This window comes from Bos indicus, chromosome 7, assembly GCF_029378745.1.
Source record: "Bos indicus isolate NIAB-ARS_2022 breed Sahiwal x Tharparkar chromosome 7, NIAB-ARS_B.indTharparkar_mat_pri_1.0, whole genome shotgun sequence".
Classification (NCBI taxonomy): domain Eukaryota; kingdom Metazoa; phylum Chordata; class Mammalia; order Artiodactyla; family Bovidae; genus Bos; species Bos indicus.
In genome coordinates, this window is record NC_091766.1 from 4,486,899 (window position 1) to 4,514,154 (window position 27,256).

The window sequence follows — 27,256 nt, forward strand, 5'->3', positions numbered from 1 at the left end:
TCTTTTTACCATAACATTTTTATTAAATATAAGGAAAATAGGCGATGACGTCTGCTAAGGTCTGAGGTTAATTCTTCACATGGTGCGAGGGTCACAGAGACACGACATCAATCGTCCATTAGCAGCAGAAGAGACACTTTAAGTTGCCCCGAGGGTACAAATCTCGTTTATAAGACAGCAGTGCTGGCCTCTTAAGAAAAAGCAAAAGAGAACCAAACAAAAAAAAAGGTTTTGAGGTTTAGACTCCAAAACAAACGTGGCCACAGATGCCACAAATCCCTCGCAGGGAGCAGCCTCACAGCCTGCCTGACTCCCCGCACCAAGTGGGCACAGGCCTGGCGGCACGTCAACCTGCACACAGGGCGGGGGTGGGGGAGCAGAGGGCTAGAAAGGGGCAGAACTAAAATCACTGGACGGGCCTGCAGAATGCGGATGCGCTGTGAGATTCCAAGGCCAGCGTCCCCGCTCATTCATGGGACAGGGCCGGGGACGAGGAGCCTCACCCCCATTCTTGTTACAGCCCTGCACGTCACCCAGAGCCAAGTGGAAGGCCTAAGGCCCCTAAGGACCACCTCTGGGAGGTGGCTGTGGTTTTCCCTCCTGAGAGCAGACGATCACACACCCTGAAGGTGCCAGGACCCAGGTCAGGAATGGAGATGAGCACTGGGCCCCTCCCACTCAGCAGCTCGGGCTCACTGGGGAGGCAGAAACATGCCCTTCTGGCCCCAGTCAGGTGGTGCCCCAGTCAGGCACCTCCCAGCCACCGCTCCTGCTCCTGTGTGTCACAGAGATCTGGGGTGTGTTTTTTTAAAAAAAGACACATGCAACTCAGAAAGGGTGGGGGGGAATTGGAGGATCAAATGAGTTCACATCTGAACGTCTCAGACCTCCAGGCAAAGGGAGGGGAGAGAGGGGAGACCCCAACTCCCACCCACCAGGGGGAATACGAGGTGGGCAAGAAAACCGCGTTGGATGTGAGCTGGCAGCCACAGCACATCAGCCACGCTGCTGGCAGGCTCCCCCCGAGGGCGTGGAGCCAGAATCTGCTTCAGGAAGGAAGCAGGGGCGCAGAGGGTGCCGGACCCACATGGCAGGCCCCAGGAGGCCGGCCCAGGGGTAGGGTGGCCCAGCTCTCTGCGGGGACCCGCGCCCACCGAGCCCCTGGCAGAAACAGCAGACAGCCAAGCCGGTAACCGGGGTCCGGGGAGCTACCTGCGGGGCCCGGCCCGGGGCAGCAGCACGGGGGCACAGGCAATGCCGGCAAAGGACTCGGGAAAGTGCAGGTCGCGCTCCCACTCGTCTGTCTCGGTGTTGTACACCTGCACGAGGCCAGTCACGTTGTTGAGACGCCAGTTGTAGCCCCCAACAATGTAGATCTTCCTGTCCAGCAGGCAGCAGCCAGCCTCGGACTGGCCAGCCCGCATGGGGGTGACGCTGGTCCACTGGTCTGTCTCGGGCACATAGTACTCCACGGCCAGCACGTCGAAGCAGCGGTCCACGTGGTCCATGCGGCCGCCGAGAGCGTAGATGCGGCCGCCGGCGCCCACCATGGCGTGGAGCACTCGGGGCTCGCTCATGGGCGCCTTGAACTCCCACTGGTCGGCCTCAGGGTCGTAGCAGTGCAGGGCCTTCTTGTCCTCCACCGAGATGCCATAGCCACCCGAGATGTACAGGCGGCCCCCCACCGAGGCGCCCGCGTGGCCCCACGTGCGGCGCTTGAGCGAGCAGGCGTAGCCCCACTCGTTGCGCCGCGGGCAGTACCGCTCCACTGAGGCCAGGCTGCCGGCCCGGTTGCGCCCGCCCGTGGCGTATACCATGCCGCACAGCACGTTCAGCTGGAACTGGATCCGGCTCTCCTGCATGGCTTGCAGGCGCAGCCAGCGGTTGAGGTGGGGGTCGTAGCGGTAGCAGGCGTCCACAGCGCCCTCGCCACTGCGGTACTGCAGGTGCTGGCCCCCGGCCACATACACGAAGTTGTCCAGCACCGCCACGCACGTGTGGCTGCAGCCCACCTCCATCTCCGTCAGCTCACGGAAGTGGCGGGCGCCCGGCTCGGGCAGCTGGTACACCTTGCTGCTGACGGAACGGTCACTGTCGGTGTACGGGGTGCCCCCGAAGGCCACCAGCGAGGGCACGTCTGAGCGCACGGCGGTGCGTGACGACTGCATCTCGTGCTGCCGGAAGGGCAGCACTTGGTAGCTGAAAGCCTCCAGCAGGTATTGGCGGCACAGCACGTCCTCCACCATGATGTCCAGCGTCTGCACGCTGTCCACCAGGTCCGAGGACCGCATGAGTGGGAAGCGGATGTGGCAGAGCACATGGCTGGCACGCAGGCGCCGGGCTGGGTCATGCTGCAGCCAGCGCACGGCCGCCCGGAACAGGTCAATCTCAGCGCAGCTCTGCAGCCGGTTGCTCTGCAGGAAAAAGACCAGGCGCTCGAGCGGCAGGTGCAGGAAGTCCTCCTCCTCGGCTATCTGCAGGAAGTGCCGGAAGGTGAAGGCATCCACCGATTCCTTGAGCGAGGCCAGGCTGAAGGTGGTGGCCATGTGGCCGATGTGCAGGCAGGTCTCGACGCTCATGGCGGCCTTGAGGAACTCCTCGCACAGCTCCACCACGGGCAGCATCTGCAGGAACACGGCGGCGCCCAGCACATCCTGCACGCAGTCCAGGTCCAGGGTCACCTCAGCGCTGTAGGCGAAGTCGATGATGTGCCTCAGGCCGCGGGCCGACACGCCCTTCAGCTCAATGACGTCCTGGCTCGCCTCCCGCATGCCACCCGTGAACATGGCCCTGAAGGTCGGAAACACAGCGTGGGGCCTCAGGCCAGCCAGGGGCTGTGTGCTGCCCAGGAAGGCCTGGCCCCCTACACCCCGGACACTGCAAGCAGAGCATGACCAGTTGGGGGAAAGCAGGCTGGATGTTCATCAAAGACACGCAGAAAGGAAAAGAAAGATTTTTAATCTACCCCCTAGTCACGTATCTTCCTACAAACGGCAGCTCCCCACGAGGGGCCCTGCCAGCCTAACCCAGAGGTTAGCAGTGCTAGGGCCCACGGACTCAGAGGGTGAAGACCATGGGTTGTGTGCTGCGGGGTGGGTGCAGTTCCCCAAGAGGAGACCAAATCTTGGGTTTGGCTTTGACTCTGAGGACAGGACTTTCATCGGAAGGACTGATGCTGAAGCTGAAACTCCAATACTTTGGCCACCTGATGCAAAGAACTGACTCATTGGAAAAGACCCTGATGCTGGGAAAGATTGAAGGCAGGAGGAGAAGGGGACAACAGAGGATGAGATGGTTGGATGGCATCCCCAACTCAATGGACGTCAGTTTGAATAAGCTCCGGGAGTTGGTGATGGACAGGGAGGCCTGGGGTGCTGCAGTCCATGGGGTCACAAAGAGTCAGACACGACTGAGCGACTGAACTGACTGAGGACAGGTTCCCCTGGCCCACCTTAACACCCAGCCCTGGGAGAGCTCCCCCACGGCAAGTTCCGGAGACAAAGCAAGGTCTCCCAAGGCAGTATGCACCGTGGTTCACGGACAGCCTGGCCCACCAGGGCAGGAGGCTCCACCTTCCCCAGCCTGGGTCTTGGGTCACTGTCACAGGGGTTGGAGAGGGTGAGGGTCCCCAGGTCAGAGGGCCCGTCAGGAAGCTATGCTAGAGTCCGTGTCATCTCCAGAGGCCTAGGTGATCAGGGAAGCCCCCTGAGAATGGCCTAAAGGAACACCAGTCCATTGTGAGCCCCACCCCAGCAGCAAGTGACCCCGGCTGTCAGCCACGCGCTTCTGTCCCGAGAAGCGGTGTTCACGTGAGTGCTGGTGAGACACACGGGCCCTGGGTCCCAGCCCCACAAGGCTCCAGAGGGTCCCCTACCAGGAAGAGGGGTGAGAACCCCAGTGCCTGCTCAGGGCTCCTGGCAAGTTCTAGAAGATGGAGAGTGGCAGGGTCCTTTCATGGGACCAGCTGGCACCTCATCAGAGTTGTAACTCCCATCAGCACACATTCGTGACAGCCGCCTGAGGGGAGAACTTCAGACACCGCCTGGCAGATGCGCATCCCCTAGTCCCCCGCTGGGTGGGCCCAGCTCAGGCCAGGAGCAGAGACAGCCGAGCTGGGGGCAGCTGGGGGCCACCGACTAATCACCACCCAACCCTTGGCAGCAGCACTCCACCAGCCCCCAGACCCCGCTTCTTCTTGTCCCCACGAGTCCCATCAGCCCATCGAAGGCAGAAGTGATCACGGCGATGGGAGGGAGCGTTGCCTTTTAAGGCCTCTCGGACTGCAGTGCCAGCGCAGAGGAGCCTTTAAAGGGCATTTCTGGCTCGGCCGGCCCGCCCGTCCCCAAATCCAGAATAAAAATAGAAGCGGCGCCCCAGATGGCTTGGCTGCTCCAGCTCCCCAGAACGGCCTCTGTGAGACCATGGGGCGGGCAGCCAGGGGGCGCACCAGGCAAGGCACCCCAGTTGCAAGGACCATGAGACCTAGGGTGGGCACCTGGGCTGGGACTCTGAGAGACGGCCGGCAAAGTGGGGCTGAAGAACCACCCCCAAGTGGCACCCCAGCTCTCTCAGGCGGCAGGAGGAAGCTGACCAGTTGGTCACTGAGGGAATGAGGGAGACTGTCCCTGAGCTGTGATAGCTTCCCACGGGTGAGAATGGTTGGGTGGGACCCTCACTCCCCTGCGCAGCCGAGCTCTTCAGGAAAGAGTCTTTGGGCAGAGAGACCCGGACACCCAGCAAGGCCTCACTCATAACACGGCGTCTTGGACAGAGCCTGGTACCCACAGGGGCTGCCGACTAGGTCTACCATCCATCCCCCGGCCTGCACACAGGCTTGCAAGGGCAGAACTCGTGCCTTTGATCACCACCAAATTTCCAAGGCCCAGAACAGCGTTAGGCACAAGCAGGCATCAGACAGAATGAAAACCCAATGGCGCCCTGCCGCCTTCGCAGGGCACAAGCTGCTAAGCGGGCTCCCACCTCTGCCCCCAGGCATGCCCGGCTTGTCTGCTCCGTGTCCCCCAGGGTTGAAAAAGCAGCAAACCTGGTAAAACCTGTGGGCTTACTGGACATCTGGCTTCTCTCTAAATCCAGAGATAGGCGAACCTCAGCCTCTTTCCCTCAAAGCCATCCTGGGCTGGATGCAGCTGGAGGCACAGCCCTGGGATGGTCCCTCTGGGACAGGCGGTGCCCCCACTCCACCCCGGGGCCCTGCACACCTGAAGTAGTCGCTGCAGGCAGCCAGGACCACCTTGTGCGCATGGAAGGTCTCTCGGTTGACGGTGAGCACGACGTCCAGGAGCTGGCCCTGGGCGCGGAGCGCAGCGAGGCCCTGCAGGAGGCTGGTGCTGTGGCCGGGGGCCGAGAAGGTGCACTTGAGGGCCCCGTTCTTGTCAGCCATGCTGTGAGGGAGCAGAGGTGGGCAGGCAGCTGAGCGGCCGTGGAGCCATCTGCTCTCCACCCAGGGGCCCTGAGCAGGCTTGGCAGGAAGCTGCCCCTGGGTGGAGGTGAAGTTGCCAGAACCCATCCCCGAGAAGCGGAAGCCGGACCTGGGTCCCAGTGGTGACTGCCACCTGCCCGCTGGCTGGCCTTGGCAGCGGAGGCACATGTACAGACTCCAACTGTCACCTATGAAATAGGCGAGGTTTCATGCAAGACCCACAGAGGCTCCCACATAGCCTTTTCTTTCTAACTGAGGTGAGATTCATATAACAGTCATCATTTTGCAGTGTACAATTCAGTGGCATAAACTCCACTCACAAAGTTATGCAACCATCACGGCTATCAGCAAGGTGAAAGCAGACCCATACCCATTGCCAGTCACCCCCCAGGCCCTTCCCCAGCCCCCAGTCACCACTACTCTGCTTCCTGTAGCCATCTGCCTGCTCAGACCAGGGATCAAACTCGGGCCCCCTCCAGTGGGAGCGTGGAGTTCTGATCACTGGACCAACTGGGGCGTCCCAACCTCATGGCCCCAGGGCTGTGGAGGACACAGGAGGACTGAACCCGAGGAAACAGCAGGTTGCATGGGATCTTCCTGTCACCCTGGGGCCAATATAAAGAAGCAATAAAACCAAGTATAACTCCCTTCAAGAAGATGGATTTACCTGTGGGGGCAGCTTGCTAGGGGGATGGGAGAAGGAAGACACATTCTGGCACATCCCATCAAAATAAGGATGCACAAGGCAAAGGCTGTCTTACAATAAAAATAAAGTTTTGAAAAGGAGAGGGGTGGCCACAACCCAAATGCCCACCAGTGGATGAATGGATAAATGAAATGTGTATGCATGTGATGGAATATTACTCAGTCATGACAAAGAATGGAGCTGATTCAGGCTACCATAGGGAAGAAACTTGAAGACCTCAGGCTAAGTGAAAGAAGCCAGACACAAAAGGTCACATGTTGCATGATTCCATTTATATGAATTGTCCAGAAATCCACAGACAGAAAGCAGATCAGTGGTTGCCAGGGGCTGGGGGTGGAGGGTGGGGAGTGACTGCCCATCCAGGCTTCCCTTTGGGGTGATGAAAATGTTCTGGAACCAGAAAGACATGATGGTTGCACAACACTGTCAAAGCACTAAATGCCACTGAATTATACACTTGAAAATGGGGACTTTTATGTTACGTGAACTTCACCCCAAAAAACAAAACAAAACTCAAGGTCCTTGGAGCCTTCTCAGGGCCTGTGTGAAATGAGCCATGACCTTCAGGGCCTCACAGTACACGAGGTCCTCTGTGGCTCAGTCCCTATTGTTCCTACTCATTCCCCTTCATCCCCTACCTCCTAGCCACTGTCCCCTTTGCTATTTCATCTTGGAAAACTTTTGCAGAAATGCATCAATAAATGAAGAGTTTATAGAGAAGGAAATGGCAACCCACTCCAGTATTCTTGCCTGGGAAATCCCACGGACAGAGGAGCCTGGAGGGCTGCAGTCTATGGAGTCTCAAAAGAGTCAGACACAATTTAACAACTAAACAACAGTAAAGTAAAAAAAAATAAATAAGAGTTTAGGAGGCCCTAATGTATCACTTCATCTCCAAATGCAACAGAAACAGACAAGGCCTGGACTTCCCTGGCTAAGACTTTGAGCTCCCAATGCAGGGGGCCCACGTTGATCCCTGGTCAGGGAAGTAGGCCTGCATGCCACAACTAAAAGAAAGTTCACCTGTCACGTGCTGCAAGGAAGATCGGAGATCCTGCACGCCGCAACTAAGACCCGGCGCAGTCAAATAAATACATACATATTTTTAAAAACTCCAAACTTATAAAAAAGAAAGAAAGGCACATGCCCCTCAGCCTCCATGGACTCAATAACCTTCCCAGGACTCTCCCAGCACCCCCCGACCCAGGCAAAGGCCAGCGTCCCCAGTCCTCTGCTCACTCCCCATGGCCTCCAGCTCTCTGGAACGTGCTTTCCCATTCCTGGGACGGACGCCTGCCCACAAATGAGGGCCAGGAATGTGGGCACTGGTCTTTCCAAGAATGCAGGAGGAGAAAGAAGGATTCTTGGCTCCCACTGCCCACCAGCTCCCCAACCAGGGGTCAAGCACACGGCATTCAGTTGCTGCCGACAGGAGGTCCCCGACTCACACAGGCTGCCCACCTCAGTGGCCCTTCTAGAAGCCTCAAGAAAGGAGGTGAACTAAGTCAATGGGCAGAGGGGCTGCAGGGCCCTGAGCGCTGCCCACAGACCTGCAAGGTGCTCAGGACTCCAAAGGTGTGGGGATGTGTCGGGGGACACCACCTGCACTGAGTGGAAAGCCGTCCTGTCCCCGGAGGCAGGAACGCGTGCGACTCAGAGCATCTGCGCCGGAGAGGCCAGGGGGCCAGTGGCACCAGGAACCGGAGCTGGAGGCTGGGTGTGCAGACTGTGGAAGGAGGGAAGGAAAGGGGCCCAGGAGGACCATGAGTCTCTAGCCTGGCTGAATGGAGTGGACGCCCACCTCAGATGCCCCCCCGCCTCTCCCCAGTGCTGCTGCATCCAGGCTATCCTTCCTGGACGGGCCACTGCTAGGACCCAAGTCTCTGTTCTTTTGGTTTCCCAAGACCCGCGAGTGACCCCCATTCTGAAGATTACGGATCCTCGGGATTCAGAGGACCTCAAGCTGCACCCATCCCCTGGCCAGGACATCTCCAGGGACAGGGTCTCACTGTGTCCTCTCGCCGACACTCCACAATGGGCTCTGGATCGCCAAAGCCAACACTGTCCCACAGGAGCCTCCAAGTATCCTTGAGGTGCTCGGGTCCATCCCGAGATCCTCAGGGCTTTCTGTCAGCCCCATGGCCCCCTCCCAAGGCTGGGAGGACACAGTATGAATGAGACAGAGCAGCCGGCCCTTGCCAGGCACACAGTCAGGGAAACGGGGGCCCAACATGGTCAAATTATCCAGAACAGGCATGTCAGTGTCCCGTGGGAGGGAACAGGAGCTGGGAAAAGAGAGGGGCAGAGGCCAGAAAGTGGAGATGTCCTCAGCTTCTTCTCCTCCCAGCTCTGCCACCCCTGAGGTTAGACAGGGGCGCCCAGCCTCTCCCTGGGAGCAGAGGGGTTGGTAGCATCCTGGGTGTTGGCCCTATAGCCTGGCTTCCATCAGGGCCATCCCTGTGTGGGGTCACCTTCCAGCCCGCAACGGGCCTCCTCCTGCCTGGGGCCAGGCGCCCCCATCTTCCCTGCACAGCACAGCGGCCTAGGATCAGAGACGGCTGGTGGGAACCTCCCTCCTGGGGCCCGGCGGTGGAGAAGAGGCCCACCTCAAACCAGGGACGGTGTTAAGATGTCGACGCACACTCTGCTGGTCTGGGTGACCCCGGGGACGGCAGAGCCACTCTGCACAGACGCCACTCAGTGTGCACAGCGGGGCTGCGGGGTGAAAGGTGACGTGCAGGTGGCACCAGCACGCCACACGCACTGCCAGGGCCTCCTAGTCATCCAACCGGAGCCTGGCCCTGGGCAGTGTCTGGAGCGCGGGGCCAGGACCCAGAGCCCGGGAGCTCATCTCAGCCAGACCCACTCTAAAAGCCTGCTGGGCTGCACCCAGCATCTGCCACTCCAGGCCCCGGCACCTGGAGTGAGGCGCAGAGGGCAGGACTCCGAGGCCGCCCTGCTACCTGCCAGCCACGCAACTCAGGCACATTCCTCAGTCCTCTGAGTCTTGATTTTTCTCAGCTCTCAAATGGGGCAGAGGGCTGCCAAGAGGCTCCCGGGCCGCCATCACCTCCCAGGAAACGAGGGATGGCAGACTCCCTATTTTCCCCAGCTTCACTTTGGGCTGGCCAGGCCCAGTGGGGGGCTGCACCCTGCCACCACCCCTACAAGCTGCCCGCCGGCCTTTGAATGGGGCCAAGTGCTTGGGAACTTGAAGCTTGGAACCACCCACAGAGCACTGGCTCATGGCAGGTGCCAACTGAGCCTGGCTGGCCTCTCCACGGACACCTCGCCTCACACATTTTTACACTCCCACTACCCAGCCTTTGCCATTTTGCTTTTAGCCGGCCTTAGTTTTTTCTTCGAAGTTCCTCTGAGAGTGTGAGGCAAGGTGGGAGGATTTCCTGTGTCCACTGAGCCCTGGGAACTGGTACACCCATGCGTGTTTTCACCAGAAGAAAAATCTCACACCTGAGGTAACTTCACCCTGGGGCTGCTTGGTCCCTGAGTATATATTTACTGTGGTCCTTAATATATAAAGAGCACCAAGAAATCAATACAAAGCCAGCAATGTCACAGAAAGATGTGCAAAGGTTGTGGGCTGACGGTTCATGGGAAAGGAAGCACATCTCGTTGGAAGGACCTCAGAGCCAGCTTCACTTATGATAAGAAAAGTGTGCTTGTCAAAGGACTGGCTTCGCCCCTCAGGTGGACAGAGTCATCAGGCAGGCCATCTGTCAGCAGACACTCCTGTCTATTTCCAGATGGAGTTTGAAATGGGTCAACACCCAGGAAGGTAGTTTGAGAGACCTAGCAAAATTCTAATGGCTCATCTTCTCAACCTAGCAAGTCTGCTTCCGGGATTTTTCTGAGATACACTTACTTGCGCAAGTTGAGAGATGTGTTGAGGATATTCACTGGGGGCTGGAGATGGGAAACAAACTAAATACCCTTTAAGAGAGTACAAAGGGCTGCCCTCCAGCTGAGCATGGAGGCCGTGCATACTCTGAGCATTAAAAAGCTCCTATAGGGCTTCCCTGGTGGTTCAGAGGTAAAGAATCCGCCTGCCAATACAGAAGATGCAGGTTTGATCCCTGGGTCAGGAAGATCTCCTGGAGAAGGAAATGGCAACCCCCTCCAGTATTCTTGCCTGGGAAACCCCATGGACAGGGAAGCCTGGCGGGCTACAGTCCATAGGGTCGCAAAGAGTCGGCCACAACTGAGGAACTAAGCAACAACAACAATGTGGGGTTTAGGGCACCCCAGCCCAGAACACCCCTACCAAGCCCAGAGCACTGCCCCTTACAGGGTGTGGAGCCTACGCTGCGCCACGTGGGCAGGAAGCAGCCCCTCTCTGCGCATGCCTCGCCCTCCCCAGGCCCGCCTCCGTGTGCCGCCAGCAAGGCGCCCAGCACCTCAGGAGGCCGTTTTCCTCCTCCCATCTCAGAAATGGGACAACTGTCTCTGAAGCCCTGACATCTACCCCCACACACACCTCGCAGCCTCTGGGGAGCTCGGGGAGGGAGAGAGGCAGCCGGCCTGGACAGACAGGCAGGCGTGGCTGGGCGGAGGTGGGCAGCAGGAGGAGGGAGGGCCGGAGCCTGGGCCCGATGACTAAGGGAAGGCCCGTTACTCAGGCCGGCCCAGACAGGGGGCGGCGGCGAGGCGGGGCCACGGCCCCCAGGAAGGCGGCGGCGGCAGGCCTTGAGCTGGTCCGAGCCTCCAGACAGCCACCCGAGCCACGGTCACCCGTGCTGAGTCATCGGAGCCAGTGCGTCAGCAGCCGGGTCAGGGCGTCTCTGCAGGCCACCCCGGCTGCACCCTCAGCCTGGATCTGGCCACGGAGGGCATGCCCCTTGCTGTCCCGACCCCAGCCCGCACACCATGTCCCCCTGGCACTGTCATCGGGCGCCCTCGGGCATGTGCAGGCCCAGGCATGACACGGGACACGGCGGCTGCCTCCCTAAGGGTGTCCCTGCCCAGGGCTGACGGCTGGTGGGACTGCGTGGGGGAAGCCCCCCCAGGACACCCATGGCAGGATCCCAGGGCCTCCCCAGCCGGCCAAGCCCACCGCCCGCACCGTCACCAGATCCTGGCTAGCACCCCCTGCATGGGCTCCTTCCTTCCTCCTTAGTTGTTCATGAGGTCGACACCCCAAAATACACCATGGGCTAGAGCCATTGCCTCAGAACCTGCTTTGAGGGGACCCAAGTCCAAGGCAGAATGGCCTAGTGAGGGGCGGCCGTGTGAGGTGCGGGGCCACGTGAACAGTGACGGCCCCCCGGGGGCACTGAGAGCTGTGAGGAGCAGCACTCGGCACGGTGGGTGCTCCCCACCTCCTGCCCTCACCCGCCTGCTGGCCCTGGTCTCCACGATCGGTTTCCCAAGCTCACAGGAGAGATCTGAAGCCCCGGAAAGTTCTTTTCATTGGAATGTCCAAAAAAAAAAAGAGAGAGAGAGAAAGAAGAGGCAAGAACAAGAAAGAATTTCATGGAAACATTTCTTTGGGGTTTTGTAAAATCCTTTCCCACCCCCACATGGAGCCCAAAACTCAGGCCAGAACAGAGTCTGACGGTATTGCCCCTTTAACATACTGTTCTGACATGCAAATTCCCTCACTTCCCCTCAAAACGGAGAGCACTTCCACTTTCAAAGCCAATTTTGGTTTTATTGTCCATGTGGCTCGATGGAGCGCAGCAGCGCAGCACAGCTGGTTGGCTCGCGCCCCGGCCGACGCAGTACCAGGGAGTTCCAGGCCACTCCGCCCCAGGGTCCTGGGTACAGCAGCAGGAAGACGCTGCACTTGGTGGGGGACACAGGGGGCCAGAGACCCCGAGAGGGAGTCAGAAACACACAGAGAGAGACAGAGGCCAGAGAGAGAGAGAGAGAGACCCAGAGAGAGACAGAGACCAGAAAGAGACCCAGAGAAGAAGACAGAGACCAGGGAGAGAGAAAGCAACCAGAGAGAAAGAGAGAGCCCCAGAAATGGGGGAACAGAGACCCAGAGAGAAAGAGAGACCCAGAGATGGGGGACAGAGACCAGAGATGGGGATGGGGGTTGGGGACGGGGCTGGGCTGTGGACGGAGAAGCATCGGCTACCCGCTTGCCACTTCTCTGGCCTGGCTCTCACACCACCACCCCTGGCCTCCTGTCCAGCCATACTGGAAGCTTCTCTGGCTCGCTCCTCCTGCCCGCTTGACTCCTCACACAGCAGGCTCGTTGACAGAGCACATGGGCACAGCCCAGGAGGGCAGTGTGGCAAGTGTCCTCTTCAAGATGGTGAAACTGAGGCCCAGAGTGCCCCCCACCCCCACATCTGCAGGCTGCTCCCACTTCCTGCTCCTCTGCAACTGCTGACTCGGCCAAGGCCACTGTGCTGACCCCTGGGGTCGCAGCGCCACGGATAAAAGGTGCGTCTGAGCCAGGGTCCCACATGGCCCCCAAAGGCAGACACTCGCAAGCTGCTGTTGCTGTGGTTACCACAATATTTCACAGCTCTGGGTCCTGCGCCCCCAGCCCGAAGGATGGAGTCACCGTGTTTTGGCACCTGGCAGCAGCCCTCAGACGCGCGGGCTGGCCTGCGGCCCCCATGCTAACGTCAGTTCCTTCCCTCCTGGGACCACTCGCCCCAGGCCAGCTCCGCCCGCCTCACCCCCAGGCAGCCGCAGGCCAGCAGTAAGGGGCAGCCTGCGGTCCTCTGGCAGAGCTGGAGCCCCAGCCTCTTTGGGCAGCGGACCAAGGAGCAGGGCTGCTGGGTGGACAAGTGGAGAACCCAGGAGCAGATGAAGGTCCTGAAAGCAGTGTCCCAGCAGGCCGGGATGCCAAACCTCTGAGAGAGACGGTGCGGGGACAGAGATCCAGAGAGAAAGAAAATCTGGCCAGGGCCCAAGACCCCATGTGCCCCTGAGCCTGGGCGCTCTCCACAGCATTAGCAGTTATGTTGTTTATTTCTCCCTGCTGGTCATCATGCTCGTTATTTCCTACATCTTCTGCTGTAATTCCAATCAGGATGCCCAGTGCCAAGGCGGATCTGTGCACCCTGCGGGAGGCCAGGCGGGCCAGGCAGGGGCACAGACTCATCACGGCTTCCCACCTGTTCTGCCTCCTCCAAGAGCCAGGCCATGGGCACAACTGGGGCCCCTGTGAGCTCAGCTTGGGAGCACGGCACCCCCAGAGATGCTCGCCCTGAGCCCCGCAAAGCAGTGCCAGGCCACACCTGCCCACCTGGCCTTCAGGGCATCAGCGTGCAGGGCCACCCCCGCCACGTCTGTCCATGGCTCCTCCCTGCCCATGCCTGCGGGACAACGCTGAGGTGACAGAAGAGAGGCGCTGCTGGGGCGTGCAGGCAGGAGGGAACCAGGCAACCTGCGGGCACCTGGGACTGGTGACCCTTGAGGGCCCTCACGTGACAGCCAGGAAGGCTGGGGGTTGAGCCCGTGGCTGGGCAGGCAGATGGGTTCTAGAACCCACGTCCACCGCAAAAGAAACATCATGACTCCTCCCAAAGACCCAGGCAAGTAAAAAGAAGCAAATTTCCAGGGGCTTGGAGCAGAGGTGGGGGTCTGTGCGGCCCCACAAGTCACCAGCCTCGAGAGACCCTGGCGAGATCCCACGCAGAGCCTGGCGCCAGACGGCCTCACTCGGTGCTGGCTCTGTTCCAGGCTGAGGGGAACGTGCTGCCAACACCGTCCTCCTGCCCTTCTGTGGCAGGGACACACTGCGTGGGTCCCTGCACTCCCCCGGCACTCACTGGGGTGTCGCCGAGAGCCCCGCAGACACGGCCCACTCTCCCACCAGCAGCAGGCGACGCCGACGTTCAAGGTGACTCCCTGCGGCTCCCCACGCTTTGCTCCTCAGGGCCACAGTGCGTGCAGGGCCCCCCAAGTCCCGCTGTGCCTCCTGCTCAGGCCCTCTGGCCTCAGCCCAGCCTCTCAGTGGTGCCGCAGGGAGCCCAGGACGTGTGGGGTCTGGCCACTGCTGATGGACCAAAGGACCCTGTGGGCAGCAGTTCCTCAATCCCAGACCGGCCCAACTTCAGCAACTTCTCAAGGCGACACATAGACCACCCCCTTCCCTCACCAGCAGCAAGCACTCTGCCTACAAGGTACCCCCCTCCCCCTCCTGGCAAGCAAGCACCCACTCTATGCAGGCTGGAGAAGTGCCGACCCGGGTCCCAGCTCATCTCTTGGTGGGCAGCCTGGAGAGGGATCCACCACGACTGCCCCATCTTATAGATAGGGACACTGAGGCACAGAGAGGTTCAAGCACCCACCCAAGGCCACACGGCACATAAGAGGTCAGTGTCAGCCTCTCTGCAGCCCCAGATGGATGGCCCCCTGATCATCTCCATGATGCAGATGGGAAACTGAGGCTTGGAGAGCAGGGACCACTCACCAGGAAGGCCGAGCCAGGAGGTGCATGTGGAGCCAGACACCAAGGAGGGCAGGACACAGCTCCTGGGTGGCAGCCGGGGCAAGGGGGTGGACGAGCCTGTTAACTCCCCAGCTGTTATGAGGGGGGAACCCCACTCTGCCAGGTCACCAGTAGCAAAGCCCCACCCAAGCCTGCACACCACTCTGACCCCCCAACCCAGCTCTTTTTGTCTTGCCTGCCCATCACACCATCCAGTAAACCATCCGTTTCCAGTCTGTCTGTCTCCTCCAGTCTGAGTCAGGAGTCTCAACAGGCAGGGCAAGGTGGGCTCTGTCTCCTGCTGTGTTCCAGCACCTGGCACCGTGCCCAGCATGTGTTCAGAGCTCGGTCATGCCTGTTGATTAGATGGCCGGATGGCTGAGTGCATGGATGGATGGATAGATGGGTAGATGGATGATAGATAATGAGGGACGTGGTAAATTAATTAGACGAACGAGCAGATGGATAGATGGCTGGATGGATGAGTGGATGGAAGGGTGGGTGGGTGGAAGGCTGGCTAGATGGAGAGATGGACGGACGGATAGATGATGAATGGGTAAGGGGGCAGGTAGACGGCTGCTAGGTGGCAGCAGTGGCTGGGGCCTGACTCCCATCTCTGCCTGTCCCATATACCTGCTGCTATCCCCTCCACTCAACCCCCTGGTCCAACTCCTGGGAACGGGTATGTTATCCTTGACTGGGCTCAACCAGGAAGCCCTCAGCAGGCTTTTCTCTGGGATGTCGTACCTGCACACTTTGCTCATGCTATGCCCTGAGCAAACAGCCAGCTCCTTCCGTCCCCTTCACCCTTCCTCCCCATGCTGCACTCTCCAGCCCACCAGCTCTGCCACGCTCCTCCAGCATCCACCCTTCCAAGCCTTCTCGAAGGAGAAGGTCTCCCCCAAGGCTTTCCTTGCCCTCACGGCCTGGGCAGGGCTCCCTACAGCCTCCACGACCCCTCAAAGCTCAGCCAGGGCCCCCATGCCAGGGACGGAAAGGGTGGCTAATAAGCAGATCTCGGGCTGAAGCTTCACTTGTTTTGTTCCCACCCACTGACAAGAGGCTGATCCCAGTAAGTCCCCATCCCCCCACATTATCCCTGCTGCCCTGGGCTTGGAGATGTGGCCACATGAATGAGCACAACCTCTTCCCTCTACACATCAGGCAAGTAGGCACAAGACTGCCTGGCCCCAGAACCCTGCTGGGAAATCCCGTGAGATTCCAGCACTGAAAATTCCAACATCTCAGGACCCAGCCCAGCTGCCTCCCCTGGCAGGGAAGGTGTGAGGCTCTGAAAGGGACAGTTCTGCCAAATGGCACATGCTCATGCCCAGTGATGCTAGGTCATATACAAGCAGACAAAGATACAGGTGTGGCTCAGCAAGGATCTTCTAATAGCAGCATAGACTTAGGCAAGAAAAGGGGCCAATCATGAATATCTTCATTTGGGGTGGGGGAGTGCAATATCCCTTCCTTCCTCTAATAAGGAACCCCTGATTTCCTCCTTCACTCTCAGCCCCAGCGGTAAGGATAAGCAGACCCACCCCTGAGCTGAAAAGGGAGACTCACAACCCACCCTGGCCAACCAGAGCCTCCCAGGACCCAGCCTGGTCCCAGGAGAGGGGGTGTGACCCATCTGACCCAATCAGAGCCTTCCCTGGGACTTTTGCTGCAGCCACCAGGATGGAAGGCTGTCTTCCCCCTAGGGTTGCCAGGATGGTGGGAAGCAAAGTCACCTTGCCCAACCAGGAAGGAAGTCAGAGAGCTGAGGGACGGGAGACACAGATTGCAGGGGAATCATCTGAGGCCTGTATGTAATGTACCTAAAACTGGAATTCTCCCTGAACTTATTTTTTACATGAACGATGAGCTTTTATTTTTTAACTGAAGGCAGTGAGCTGAGGTTTTGGCTCCTGGAACAAACGGGGGCCTTTGATGTCAGAAGTTTCAAATCCGGGGCTTGAACTCCAGACGAGCCTCTGGAAAAACCACTGTGGAGTCAACACTTTTCCAGCTACCATCTCTCCCTGCCATGCACACAGCTTTCCTGCCCTGGGAGTGGAGGCGAGAATGCCTCGCGGCTCTGCGGGCCAGTGAGCGGTGACCAAACAGACAGCCCAAGCCCCGCCTGCCTGGAAGGACACAGCCAAGGTCAGCAAGCTCCCCGTGCCCCTTCTGTGAAAGTTCAGCAACTCTAAACGCTAAACTGCGGAAAGCATGCCTAAGGCCGGAGCTGCAGGGCCGCCCGATGCCATCAACCTCAGCAGGGAAAACACCACTCAGAGCTTCTGCAAGTGACTCACGTGGAGCATAAACACTTGTTCCCAGCCTCCCCACCTTACGGGCACAGGGGCTGCCATTACCCCTCGCATGACAGCAGCGGGGAGAAAAAAGACCACAAGAAGCCCTCCGGGACCAGACTCCACCACGGCAAGCACACAGTTATGGCTTTCGATGACAGTCCTGGAAGTTTTTTAAGTGGAGTCTGCCTCAGGGTCTACAGTGGGCCCCCTAGATGCCTGCTGCTTCGTGGGCACTTTGTCACCACCCCCCCAGATGCCCCACTCTTAGCTCCAGCCGTGGAAGATTCTGGGTGACCATGTCTGCCTGCTCCCGCTTCCTCCAGCAGACTGTTTCAAATTCTAACATCCCTTTGAGAGGCAAGCTCTCCGGATATCCAGCCCAGCCCAGCCCAGCCCCGCTCGGATCCCGTCTTTGACCCCTGTGGAATTTTGCAGTTGTGGCGTCAGAAAACGTCTTCGGCGCTCGATCCTCGGGTGACCCCCCCTTGAGGCCTTTAAAAGCCCAGAGGTCCACCCCTCAAGATTTCCTCCAGGCCGAGTGTGTTCAATTCCGGAAGCTGCTTCCCTCACAGGAAAGGTCTGTGATTCCCCCCAGGTGCCGGTTACTTCCTCCCGAATCACAATATTTTCAGTGTGTGGCGAGGTGGTCCACGGGAAGAGCTCAACGGCTGGGCTGCTCGGCGAGGGGTCTGAAATCACCCTGGATGCGCCCCAAAACCCACTCCGCAGAGGAATGTTAGGGAAACGCTCTCCTGGCCATGGGGGGATGAGCTGTGAGAGTCCTGAGCAGCCCTCTCTGGAGGGAGACGGGGAGGGGCGGGGGAGGAGGAAGGGACTGGAGACTCGGGGTTAACAAGTGTTAAGAGCCGTCTGCACAGCTGTGGAGCGGCTACCACAGGAGGAGGAGGAGGGCCCCAGCCCCCCACTTCCCCCTGCAGGCAGCTGGACACGGAGAGCGGCGGGACGTTTTCTCGTCTTCAGCGCAGCACTGTGACTCTGGCTGTGAACCCCATGAAGCACATGCACAAGGGTACTGCCCACTGGCTGCTCTCTAATGGAGGCGGATTCCCTGACCGCACGCCCGTGACTTTCTGTTTCTCTGCCTGAACCATGGCGCCACCGACCCAACAGACATGAGTCTGAGCGAACTCCGGGGGATAGTGGAGGACAGGGAAGCCCAGCCCGCTGCAGTCCATGGGGTCGCAAAGAGTCGGACACGACTGAGCGACTGAACAACAACATTCCTGCCATTAACTCAAATCAGGAGAAGCAGAGTGATCCTGGCTCAGCCGGAGTGGAGGGCTGTTCCAGGAGCCTCCAGTCAGGCCAGCTCCTCTGGCAAGTCCATCGCAGACTGTGGGGAGAATACCTGCTAGGCTGTATCAGGGCCTCCACCATGAAGCCCTGCCCTCAGGGAGCGCACATTCCAGGGGACACAGAATGGACCACAAGCAAGGGCCAGAGAACAAAGGGGCAGGCAGCGGGGTCACAGTGGGCAGAGTGGCCAGGCCCCGAGGAGGCAACCCTGGAGCTGTGCAAAGCCCTGGGACAGGTCACTCCAGCCAAGGGAGGGCGAGGTCAAAGGCCAGGAGGGGTGCCAGTGTGCGGTTGGAGACGCAAGCTCTGGAAGTCTGGGGAGCAGTGGCAGGGGCCAAGGGGCTCACGTGGAGAAGCGGACTTTGTTCTGACATTGTTCTGAGAGTTAGGAAGCCCCTGGCACGTGTCAGGCAAGGGAGCAGCCCAGTCTGATGCCCGCCTTGGGAGGGTGCCACCAGCGGGAGTCGGGGGACAGGAAGCAGGAGGGCAAGTCAGTGGGGGCTCAGGGCAGGATGAGGAGAAGGTGGAAGAAAGGGCCGGAACTAGATGTGGCTCAAAGGTGGAAACATCACCGTGTGTCAATAGATTAAAGGAAGAAAGAGCAAATCAGTGCATGCCTGGTGAGTGCTCTTAAGGAGGAGGTCAGAGTGGAGGCGGGAACCAAACTGGGAAGGACCAGGTCCTGGTTGGTGGGAGAGCAGAAGCCCTTGAGCAAGGAGAGGTGTGAGGACTTTCCAGGAGAGGGGGGGGGACCTTGAGCCATCCAGGCCAGATGTCTGTCTCTGCTCCCTGCCTCCTCCGGTTGCTCTCAGACAGCAGAGACTCTCAAGCCAAGTGGGGCCTCCTCCTGCCTGAGGGGTACCCCTCAGCACTCACTCCTTGGTCCATGGCAGAAGCCTGAGAACTGGTGATGCCCCGCCTGGCTGTCACCGTGGGTCAGCATGTCACACAAGACTTTCCACCTTGAATCCTCCCCAAACCCATTCACAACTCACCATCTCCACGGCCTCCCGCCTTGGCTCATCTCTCGCCAGAAGGATCCTTCCGAAACATGAATCTGACCCAGGCACCCCCTCACCCTAACCCTACGCCCGTGCCTCTGTCTCCCCCTCCTCCCTCTCACCCTCTCCAGTTCCTCTCTGCCCTCAGGAACCCTAACAAGCCAGGCTCCTCCACCTTTAGAATCTACACGTGCCACTTGCCTGTACCCAGAAAACAGTCCACCTCCGGAGCCTCCCTTCCCCCAAGCTGATGGCCCTAACCTTGAGCCTCTGGTCCACCTCATTTGTAAGGGGGTTCCCAGAACCTTCTGGAGAAGACAGGAATCTCCAACTCGGCCTCGGGATCATTTATGGCAACTGTGGGGAAATGATGGCCCAAGAGTTCCACATGCTGGGGTGTGAGCAACCCACATGGGCCCACACCCTCTGTCCAGGGGCCCGTATGTCCAACACCACACAAAGCGGTGGGGACACAGGAGGCAGGTGACGACTGCCGGCAGAACAAACAGGCGCCAGATGAGTGCTGAGTGCTGTCCGCAAGAGAAAGGACGTGCTGAGAAGCCGCCCTCCCTGCTCCCTTCTCCAGGGCCTTCAACCCCGAGCCTGAAACATGCCCAAAGACCACAGGGCGGGAGTGCAGAGAAGCCCCTCCTTAAAGTGGGCGGGGAGACAGGCACAAACCTCCGACCTGGCCTCACTGAGCTCTCCCATGAGGATCAGTAATAAAAAAATAACCAGTTAAGGAAAGTTAAGGATACTGAGCCCACTCCCTAGAGACGGCACAATGATAGCGGAGGCTAATAAAACCTTCCTACCCCATAAGAATGGCCGACGAGAAGGCTGTCCCCTGGGGGTTGCAGCTACCGGCTGGAAGCAGTCCAGCTGTGAGATAATCGGGCTGCACAATTCGGGGCGAAGTGTGCAGCGTTCAGAGCTATTTCACATCATGAGCTCAAGGGACCCTGCCGGCCAGAAGGTGAGGAAAGGGCGCCTCACTCTCAGAGGCGGCCCTGCGCGCCTCCAGCTCCGCGTTCCCTCCCTCGCCCCAGACTCAACTGCCCCCACCCTTGTACTCTGCCAAGGCCCACCAGCTCAGGCTCCACTCTGTTTCCAGCGGTAGGCTCACGTGCTGCCATCTGCACTCGTGCTGCTGCAGAAGCAGCTCAGACTTGACGCGTTCCGTTCTCCCACTGACCCTGCTACGTGGCCACCAAGTAAACATATGAGTGTCCTTCAAACTGCTCAAGCCAACTACCAAAGACTGAAAATTCATATGTGGAGACCTATGTGATGGTCTAAGGTGATGGTATCAGAAGGCAGGGCCTTTGGGGGGTGATTAATTAGGTCATGAGTACGAGGCCCTCATGAATGGGATTAGTGCCCTTATAAAGTGACCCCAGAGAACGGCGTAGAGCACAGCAAGGAAACTGTGTCTATGAACCAGGAAGTGGCCTCTCCAGACACCAAATCTGTCGGCACCTTGATCTTGGACTTCTCAGGCTCCAGAACTTTGAGAAATAAATCTCCGCTGCTTAAAAGCCACCCAGTCTATGACATTCTGTGTGGCAGCCTAGACTAAGAGACCAGCTTTCTCTTCCCAACCTGCCACCCCAGCTCAGTAACAAAACCAGCAAACACCCCAGGGTCCCTTTGTGGCCACGTGGGCCGTGCACAGAATGCTAACGGCACGAGGACTGCAGGACAACCCTGCCACCTGCACACTCACACACACACGTGCAATATGCCGGGTGCCCTTGAACACTTCCCAAATGAAGGCTCTAACACCCAGAGGGTTGCAGACATGCCCAAGGCAGGCAACAAGCAAGCGGGTCTCACAAGGTGCCTGACGCTGCCACATTCCCAGAACTCCTAGGAGCCCCTGTCCCTGGAGGGTCAGACTCCTGCCTCTCCCTCTCAGCTGAAAAGATGACGAGGCCAAAGGAACAAGAACCTTCTCAGAAGGCCAAATGATCTCCAGTCTTTCACACAGGGGTTGGGGGGGCTGGCTCTCCCAGAGCCTTGGGGATATGTGGAGAAGATCTAGGGTGCACCCAGAGAGGGCTGGTGAAGGACGTTTAAACAAGCAAAAACCACCAAGCCAGGAGCAGATGCCGCAACTGAACCGTGCCAAACCCACTCTCGCGGTACCCCAGGTATGGCTTCCCAGGGAAACAGCTGTGGCTGGCGTGGCCCTCTACAGATGCTTCTGCCTTGTCCCCCAGAAGCCGCGTGAGTCAGGGAGACCGGGCCCCATCCAGACACCTGTAGGAAAGACGGGCTGAGGAAAGAGGAACGCCAAAGGCCCAGCATCTGAAGAGCCTCTGTGGCGAGAAGGCTCCTCCTGAATAAGCCAGCCGGGTTCCTCACAGCAATGGAATTTTAGTTGTGGTGGTGCAACTCCCAGGAGAGTTCCCCCTCCTTCTCACAACACCCCACAAACGTCCTCTCTCTCTAGGAGTCTAGACTCCCGTCACAGGCCTGAGGTGGAGCTGGGAGGGGGCTGCCGCAGAACAAGGATCTTTGGTGTGACGGAGCCTTGGAGCTAGGATCCAAGGCTGAGCTAGGATCCCCTCAGCAAGCCCCCAGCTAAGGCGGCCACGCTCTGTCCATCCTGGAGGTTCGGCTTGGTCATTAACGACCATCTCTACTAGGCAACGGGTTTTTTTGTTGATCCCTCGAGATAGGAAGGAAAGAGAATAAGCTTTTCTCTTTCTTTTTCCTCCCCACTGGTTGCAGAAAAGTGAACTCGGAACAAACAAGTTACGTAATGCTGGGGGTGTTGTTGGGTGGAGGGGGAACGCCATCACTCCTAAGGACAGTTCTCTGAGTTGTGGGACTGCTGGAAGGGCTAAGGGAAACACAGGAACCGCCCCCACCCCTGGCCAAGTGACAAAACCCTTCACGGGACAACAAGGCAGATGCAGGCACCACCTGGAAGGCTGGGAAACCAACCACCCTCACAGACAGGGCCAGCCTCCCCCCAGTCCTTGGCAGCCTCACAAGTCTCCCCAAGAAGACAAGGGACAGACGTGACCACCTAGTAGGGACTTCAACCAGCCAGACTGCAAGCCCTAGAGAGCTTTTCCACACTCCACTCATTCATCCATTCGTCCCGCCCCATCCCTCCCTCCCAACCATATTTTTTGAACACTTCCTTCCTCTGGGCTGCCCCTGCTCCAGGCATACAAGACCAAGAGTGGACAAGACAGACATGTTCTCCACCCTCAAGGCATTTCCACTAACAAGCACACCAAGTAGTGTTGGGTGGTGAGTGCACGTTCCAGGACACACAGCAGCCGCAGGACCCAGCAATTCCACTTCTGGTACAGACCCCCAAAGAAGTGAACACAGGTGTTCAGGCAAAAACCTGTATATGCATGTGCACAGCAGCATTATCCAAACCAGCCAAAAGGTGGAACCAACCTAAACGTCCTTCCACCTAGTAAGTGGATAAACAAAATATGTCCACACAATGGAATGGTACACAGCCATAAAAAGAAATGAAGTACTTATACATACGACCTTGTGAATGAACTGCAACCCACTGCTAATGGGAAAAAGATGTCCTTTTCGGCTGATGGAGGTGTTCTGGAACTAGACAGAGGTGATGGTTGCACAACACTGTGAATATGCTGGATACCACTGAATGGTACACTTTAAATTGGTGAGTTTTATGTTACATAAATTTTACCCCAAAAAGCCAACACAACAAAGTGACCAGAAAAAGTGTTCCCGGGGCTAGCTGAGCTCAGGGGAGTCAGGCAGGTGCCTCTAAGGGGCCATGATCTTAGAATGGAAGGATGAAGAGGTATGAGGTACAGGCAGGTCATGTACTGGTATGGTTGGTTTGGAATAAATGAAGGAATGAATAAATGACCAACCCTACAAGGGCCTCTACATCTCAGAAGGATCCTCGGGAGAATCTTGTGTGCAATCTCTCTCCAATTCTGATCTCCATCTCACCATATGAAGGATTCTTGCTCTTTTCCCGCATGAGCATCTAAGGGATAAGACCCTCCCCGCGTCAGCTGCTCCAGACAACAGATTTTTCATTGGGATGGATGGTAGGAGGCAAATGAACATCTGAGAGATGAGGGAGATATCTTTTAATAAAATGACTCCAGGGGACTCACCTGGTGGTCCAGTGGCTAAGACTTCGCCTTCCAATGCAGGGGGTGTGGGTTCAATCCCTGGTTGGGCAACTAAGATCCCCCATGCCCCAGAGCAACTAAGCCTGAAGGTTCTTTAACATCCAAAATTAAATAATAAATATTTTTAAAAAGAAAATGCCTCCAGGACTTCCCTGGTGGTCCAATGGCTATGCCACTGCACTCCCCACGCAGGGGGCCCAGTTTGACTAAAAGAGCCTGTGTGCCATAATGAAGGACCAATGATTCCACGTGCTGCAACTATGACCCAGCACAGCCCAACAAGTAAACATTAAAAAAAAAAAAGAAAATGCCTCTGTTTAGAAAAAATTTCTTAGATATGAAACTAGAAACAAGATCCATAATGCAGAACTAGATAAAGGAGACCTCCTCAAGATGATAAAACTTTTGCCCGATAAGAGATACCATTAAAAAAACAAAAAGGCAAGCTACAGGCTGGGAGACAATAGTTGCAAATAGTACATCTGATAAAGGACTTGTATCCAGAACACGAAAAGAAGTCCAAGTCAAGAAGACAAGCCAAGGAAACAATGAACAAAAGACTGGAAAAGACACTTTATCAAAGACCTGCGTGGCCACTGAGACCAAGAAAAGATATCCCACATCATGAGTTAATAAGGATATGCAAATAAAACCAAAATAAGATACCAACGTACACTTAGAATGGCTAAAATTAAAGACTGGCTATGTCAGGTATTGGGAGCAACTGGAACTCTTGCACATCACTGGGAGGAGTACAGTCAGGGTGCAGCCACTCTGGAAAACAACTTGTCAGTTCCTTAAACCTACAAGAGCTGCTTTGGTAACACATGTACTAAAACTGGAACAATATTGAAATTCACATGGCTCCTGAACAAGGATGACACTCAAATTTGTGAAGCATTCTGTACTTTTTAATCTAATCTCAAAAAAAGGAAACAAAAGTACAAAGATGTGATGAACTATTTTTTACATTTTTCTGGGATACAAAGGCCCTGCTTGTCAAGGACCTCAGTTGTTAAGGTGAAGGGCTGCACCACAGAGTGCTTCATGGATTCCTCTGCCATTTTGCTCTGTTTTATTACCACTCCTATTTGTTCATCACTCTAGTATTTGTGGAAAGATGTTCTGTATTTTGCCACATCATGATAATAATAGTCCTAGTCTGACTGGTTGGTTTATAAGTTTAAGTACAAATAAATAAAAGACCCATTTTACCTTGAAGAAAAAGAAAAAAATACTTAACCCTGCACCTACCATAGGACCCAGACATTCCACTCCTAGAGGATGAAAGTGTATGTCCACACAGGGACTTTCCTGGTGGCCCACAGGCTAAGACTCTACACTCTCAGGGCAAGGAGGCTGGGTTCCATCCCTGGTCAGGGAACTACATCCCACGTCACAACTAAAACATCCCGCATGCTGCAACTAAGGCCCACTGTAGTCAAACAAATAAAAATAAATGTTTTTAAGAAAATTTTTTTAAAAAAAGAATGTGTATGTCCACACAAAGACGCATACCCAGATGTTCACCACAACTTTATTTGCAATTGTCAAAATGGAAACCACTCAAATGTCCATCAGCCAGTAAATGGACAAACAAATCATGTCCATCAGTACAATGGAATACTAGGCAGCAGTGAAAAAGAATGAACTTCTGATACTTGGGACACATATGAAACTTCAAAAATGTTCTGTTAGGGGACAGAAGCCAGACACAAGAAGCTACATATTACATGATTCCATTCATATAAAATTTCTAAAAAGACAAAACTACAGGGAGTGACAGCAGATCAGAGTGTACCTGGGGCCACAGCTGGGAGAAGGATTGACTGCAAGGGGCTTGAAGGAATTCATTGTGGTGATGGACACCTTCTGAAAACTTGGATTGTGTTCATGGATACATAACTCTATAAATTATTAAAACTCAATGAGCTGTTCAGGTAAAATGAGTGAACTGTACAGCATGTTACTAATTATACCTTGGTTTTGCCCCAGGTTATCTTTACTCAGGGCCCAAAGCAGGGACTAGGGTTCATGTTACCTCTTATCTGTCCATTACATGCCACCTCCTGCTGGTCACCAAGTCCTATCCACTCTACCCCCCAGAATGTCTTCCCAAATCTACTGATTTCTCCCTGCTCCCCACTACAGGCCTCTAAAGCCCAACTCAAGCACCCAGGTCCCCACAACGAGGACTGACTCTGTAACACACCAGTATTAACCACTTTATCATTTATCACGTTGGCTGAAATTATTTGCTCCCATAAGCTCACAAGCGAGAAAAAGGCCAAATTACTTGCTCGGCCAGCCAGTGGTAGTAGGCTGTCCTGGTGGGCCTGGATGAAGAGATCTAGACCATGCTGGCCTTGGGCAATGGAAAGACAGAGGAAGGTCTTGCATCGTAACACAGGTGTTCTTTCCCTCTGAGAACCCAGAACAATGCATATAAATACCTTCAATTACTACGCCAATTCTGGGGTTCAAACAACCATTCTTAGGACTCGGCCAAAGATAAAGGGGGCCTCTCTCAGACCAAAAGGGGTGAATTCTTCCACCATGATCTGAAGGCAAGACCTTGCTTCAAGTTTTTTGCCCTAGGGAGTGGGAATTTACACCCCAAGAGGATTAGAGGGAGGAGCCCCAAGATGGACCCTCCTCATATATTTTTTTTAAAAACCTTCAGGCTTTTTAAACCATTCTCAGGCTTCCCAAGACCCACTTCAGCCCCTTAGGATCTCCAGAACCCCCAGACCCCTCCCTGCCCATCAGAACTCACTGGGACCACCAGCTTCCACTTTCAGATTCTCCCAGATCCCTTGGGTCTCTTTCAGGCCCTCAGGTTCACTTGCACCTCCTACTCCCAACCTTCTACAGTCCTCACCCACCCCAAATCCCCTCAGCACGTTCTCAGGACCTCAGGACCTCAGGTTCTTAGAAACCTCAGGGTCCTTCAGCACCCTCCAGGAAGCCCTGGGCCTCAGCCCTCCAAGCTCCCCCAGTCCCCTCTTCACAGTCCCCAGGACAGCCTCAACAACTGCAAGATTGCCTATGGCCCCTACTCAGGACCTCCCTGCCTCCCAGACCTCTTGGCATCCTCAGTTACTCATGGCCATATCACAATCAGGAACCCCTGGGATTCCCTTCAGATCTCCATGTCCCTCAAAGCCCTCTCTGGCCCCTAAGGACACATGCAGATGCCTGGAGGTCCGGGGGCCCCCAAGCCGCCATCAAATGCCCCATGAATAGCCCTCAGTCCCCCCAGTACTCCATGGCCACCTAAAGCCCGCAGCCCCCGTAAAGATCCTCGAGCTGGTCCAAGCCATCCCGCACCTCTCAGGACCCCCAGGACTCCTCATAGGCCACTCTTGCCCTGGGGCAGGTGCAGGTCCACCCTGCGGGCTGGGTCTCACCTGCTCGGGCGCTCGGGGCCCGGACCGGCGCCAAAGCCGCCGCCACCAGCGCCACCGCTGCCGCCGGACTCCGCCATCTTCCCGCCGCCGCCACCGCGCGTGCTAGTGACGGGAACCGCGCGCGCCGGCTCGGGAGACCAAATCGCGGGGGGTGGGGCGGGGCCTGCTCTGCGGAAGGGCGGGGCCCTAGGCGAGGGGCGGGGCCGGGTCTGAGAAGGGAGCGGGTCCTGGCCCGGGAGGGGGCGGGGTCTGAGAATGGGCGGGGGGGGCAAAGGCAGGAGCCGGTACTGCTCTGGGACAGGAGGGGCGGGGCCTGGGGAAAGGGGCGGAGTCTGGGAAGAGGTGCAGGCATGGGTCTGAGGAGGGACGAGAGATTGGTGGGCCAGGGAAGGGGCGGGGGGCACGGTCTACGAAGAGGCGTGGCCCGGGTAGGGGGAGGGGCCTATCTTGGAGGGGCGGGGCGAAGGCAACCTGTGCGTGTCCTGGAGTAGCCTCTCGGGAGGAGTGAGGCGACA

The 27,256-nt window shown here is 57.1% G+C and overlaps 1 protein-coding gene and 1 pseudogene across 6 annotated transcripts; one reads left to right on the forward strand and one right to left on the reverse strand.

The window, feature by feature from the left end:
* Nucleotides 1-26,872, reverse strand: KLHL26 (kelch like family member 26). Of its 6 annotated transcripts, none has more exons than XM_019963817.2 (5): nucleotides 26,742-26,834; nucleotides 7,697-7,872; nucleotides 5,220-5,402; nucleotides 1,213-2,790; nucleotides 1-190 (listed from the first exon to the last, which is right to left on the reverse strand). In XM_019963817.2, the coding sequence occupies exons 3-5, from the start codon at nucleotides 5,399-5,401 to the stop codon at nucleotides 139-141; spliced, it is 1,812 nt and encodes a 603-aa protein (XP_019819376.2). In that variant the 5' UTR covers nucleotide 5,402; nucleotides 7,697-7,872; nucleotides 26,742-26,834; the 3' UTR covers nucleotides 1-138. The 6 variants fall into 6 exon arrangements, with proteins under 6 accessions (XP_019819376.2, XP_019819379.2, XP_019819378.2 ...); XM_019963820.2 differs by having other exon boundaries at nucleotides 7,749-7,872; nucleotides 26,742-26,828; XM_019963819.2 differs by lacking the exon at nucleotides 7,697-7,872 and having other exon boundaries at nucleotides 1,213-2,688; nucleotides 26,742-26,872.
* Nucleotides 24,144-24,243, forward strand: LOC139184270 (U6 spliceosomal RNA; annotated as a pseudogene).
* Nucleotides 26,873-27,256: the final 384 nt, after the last annotated feature.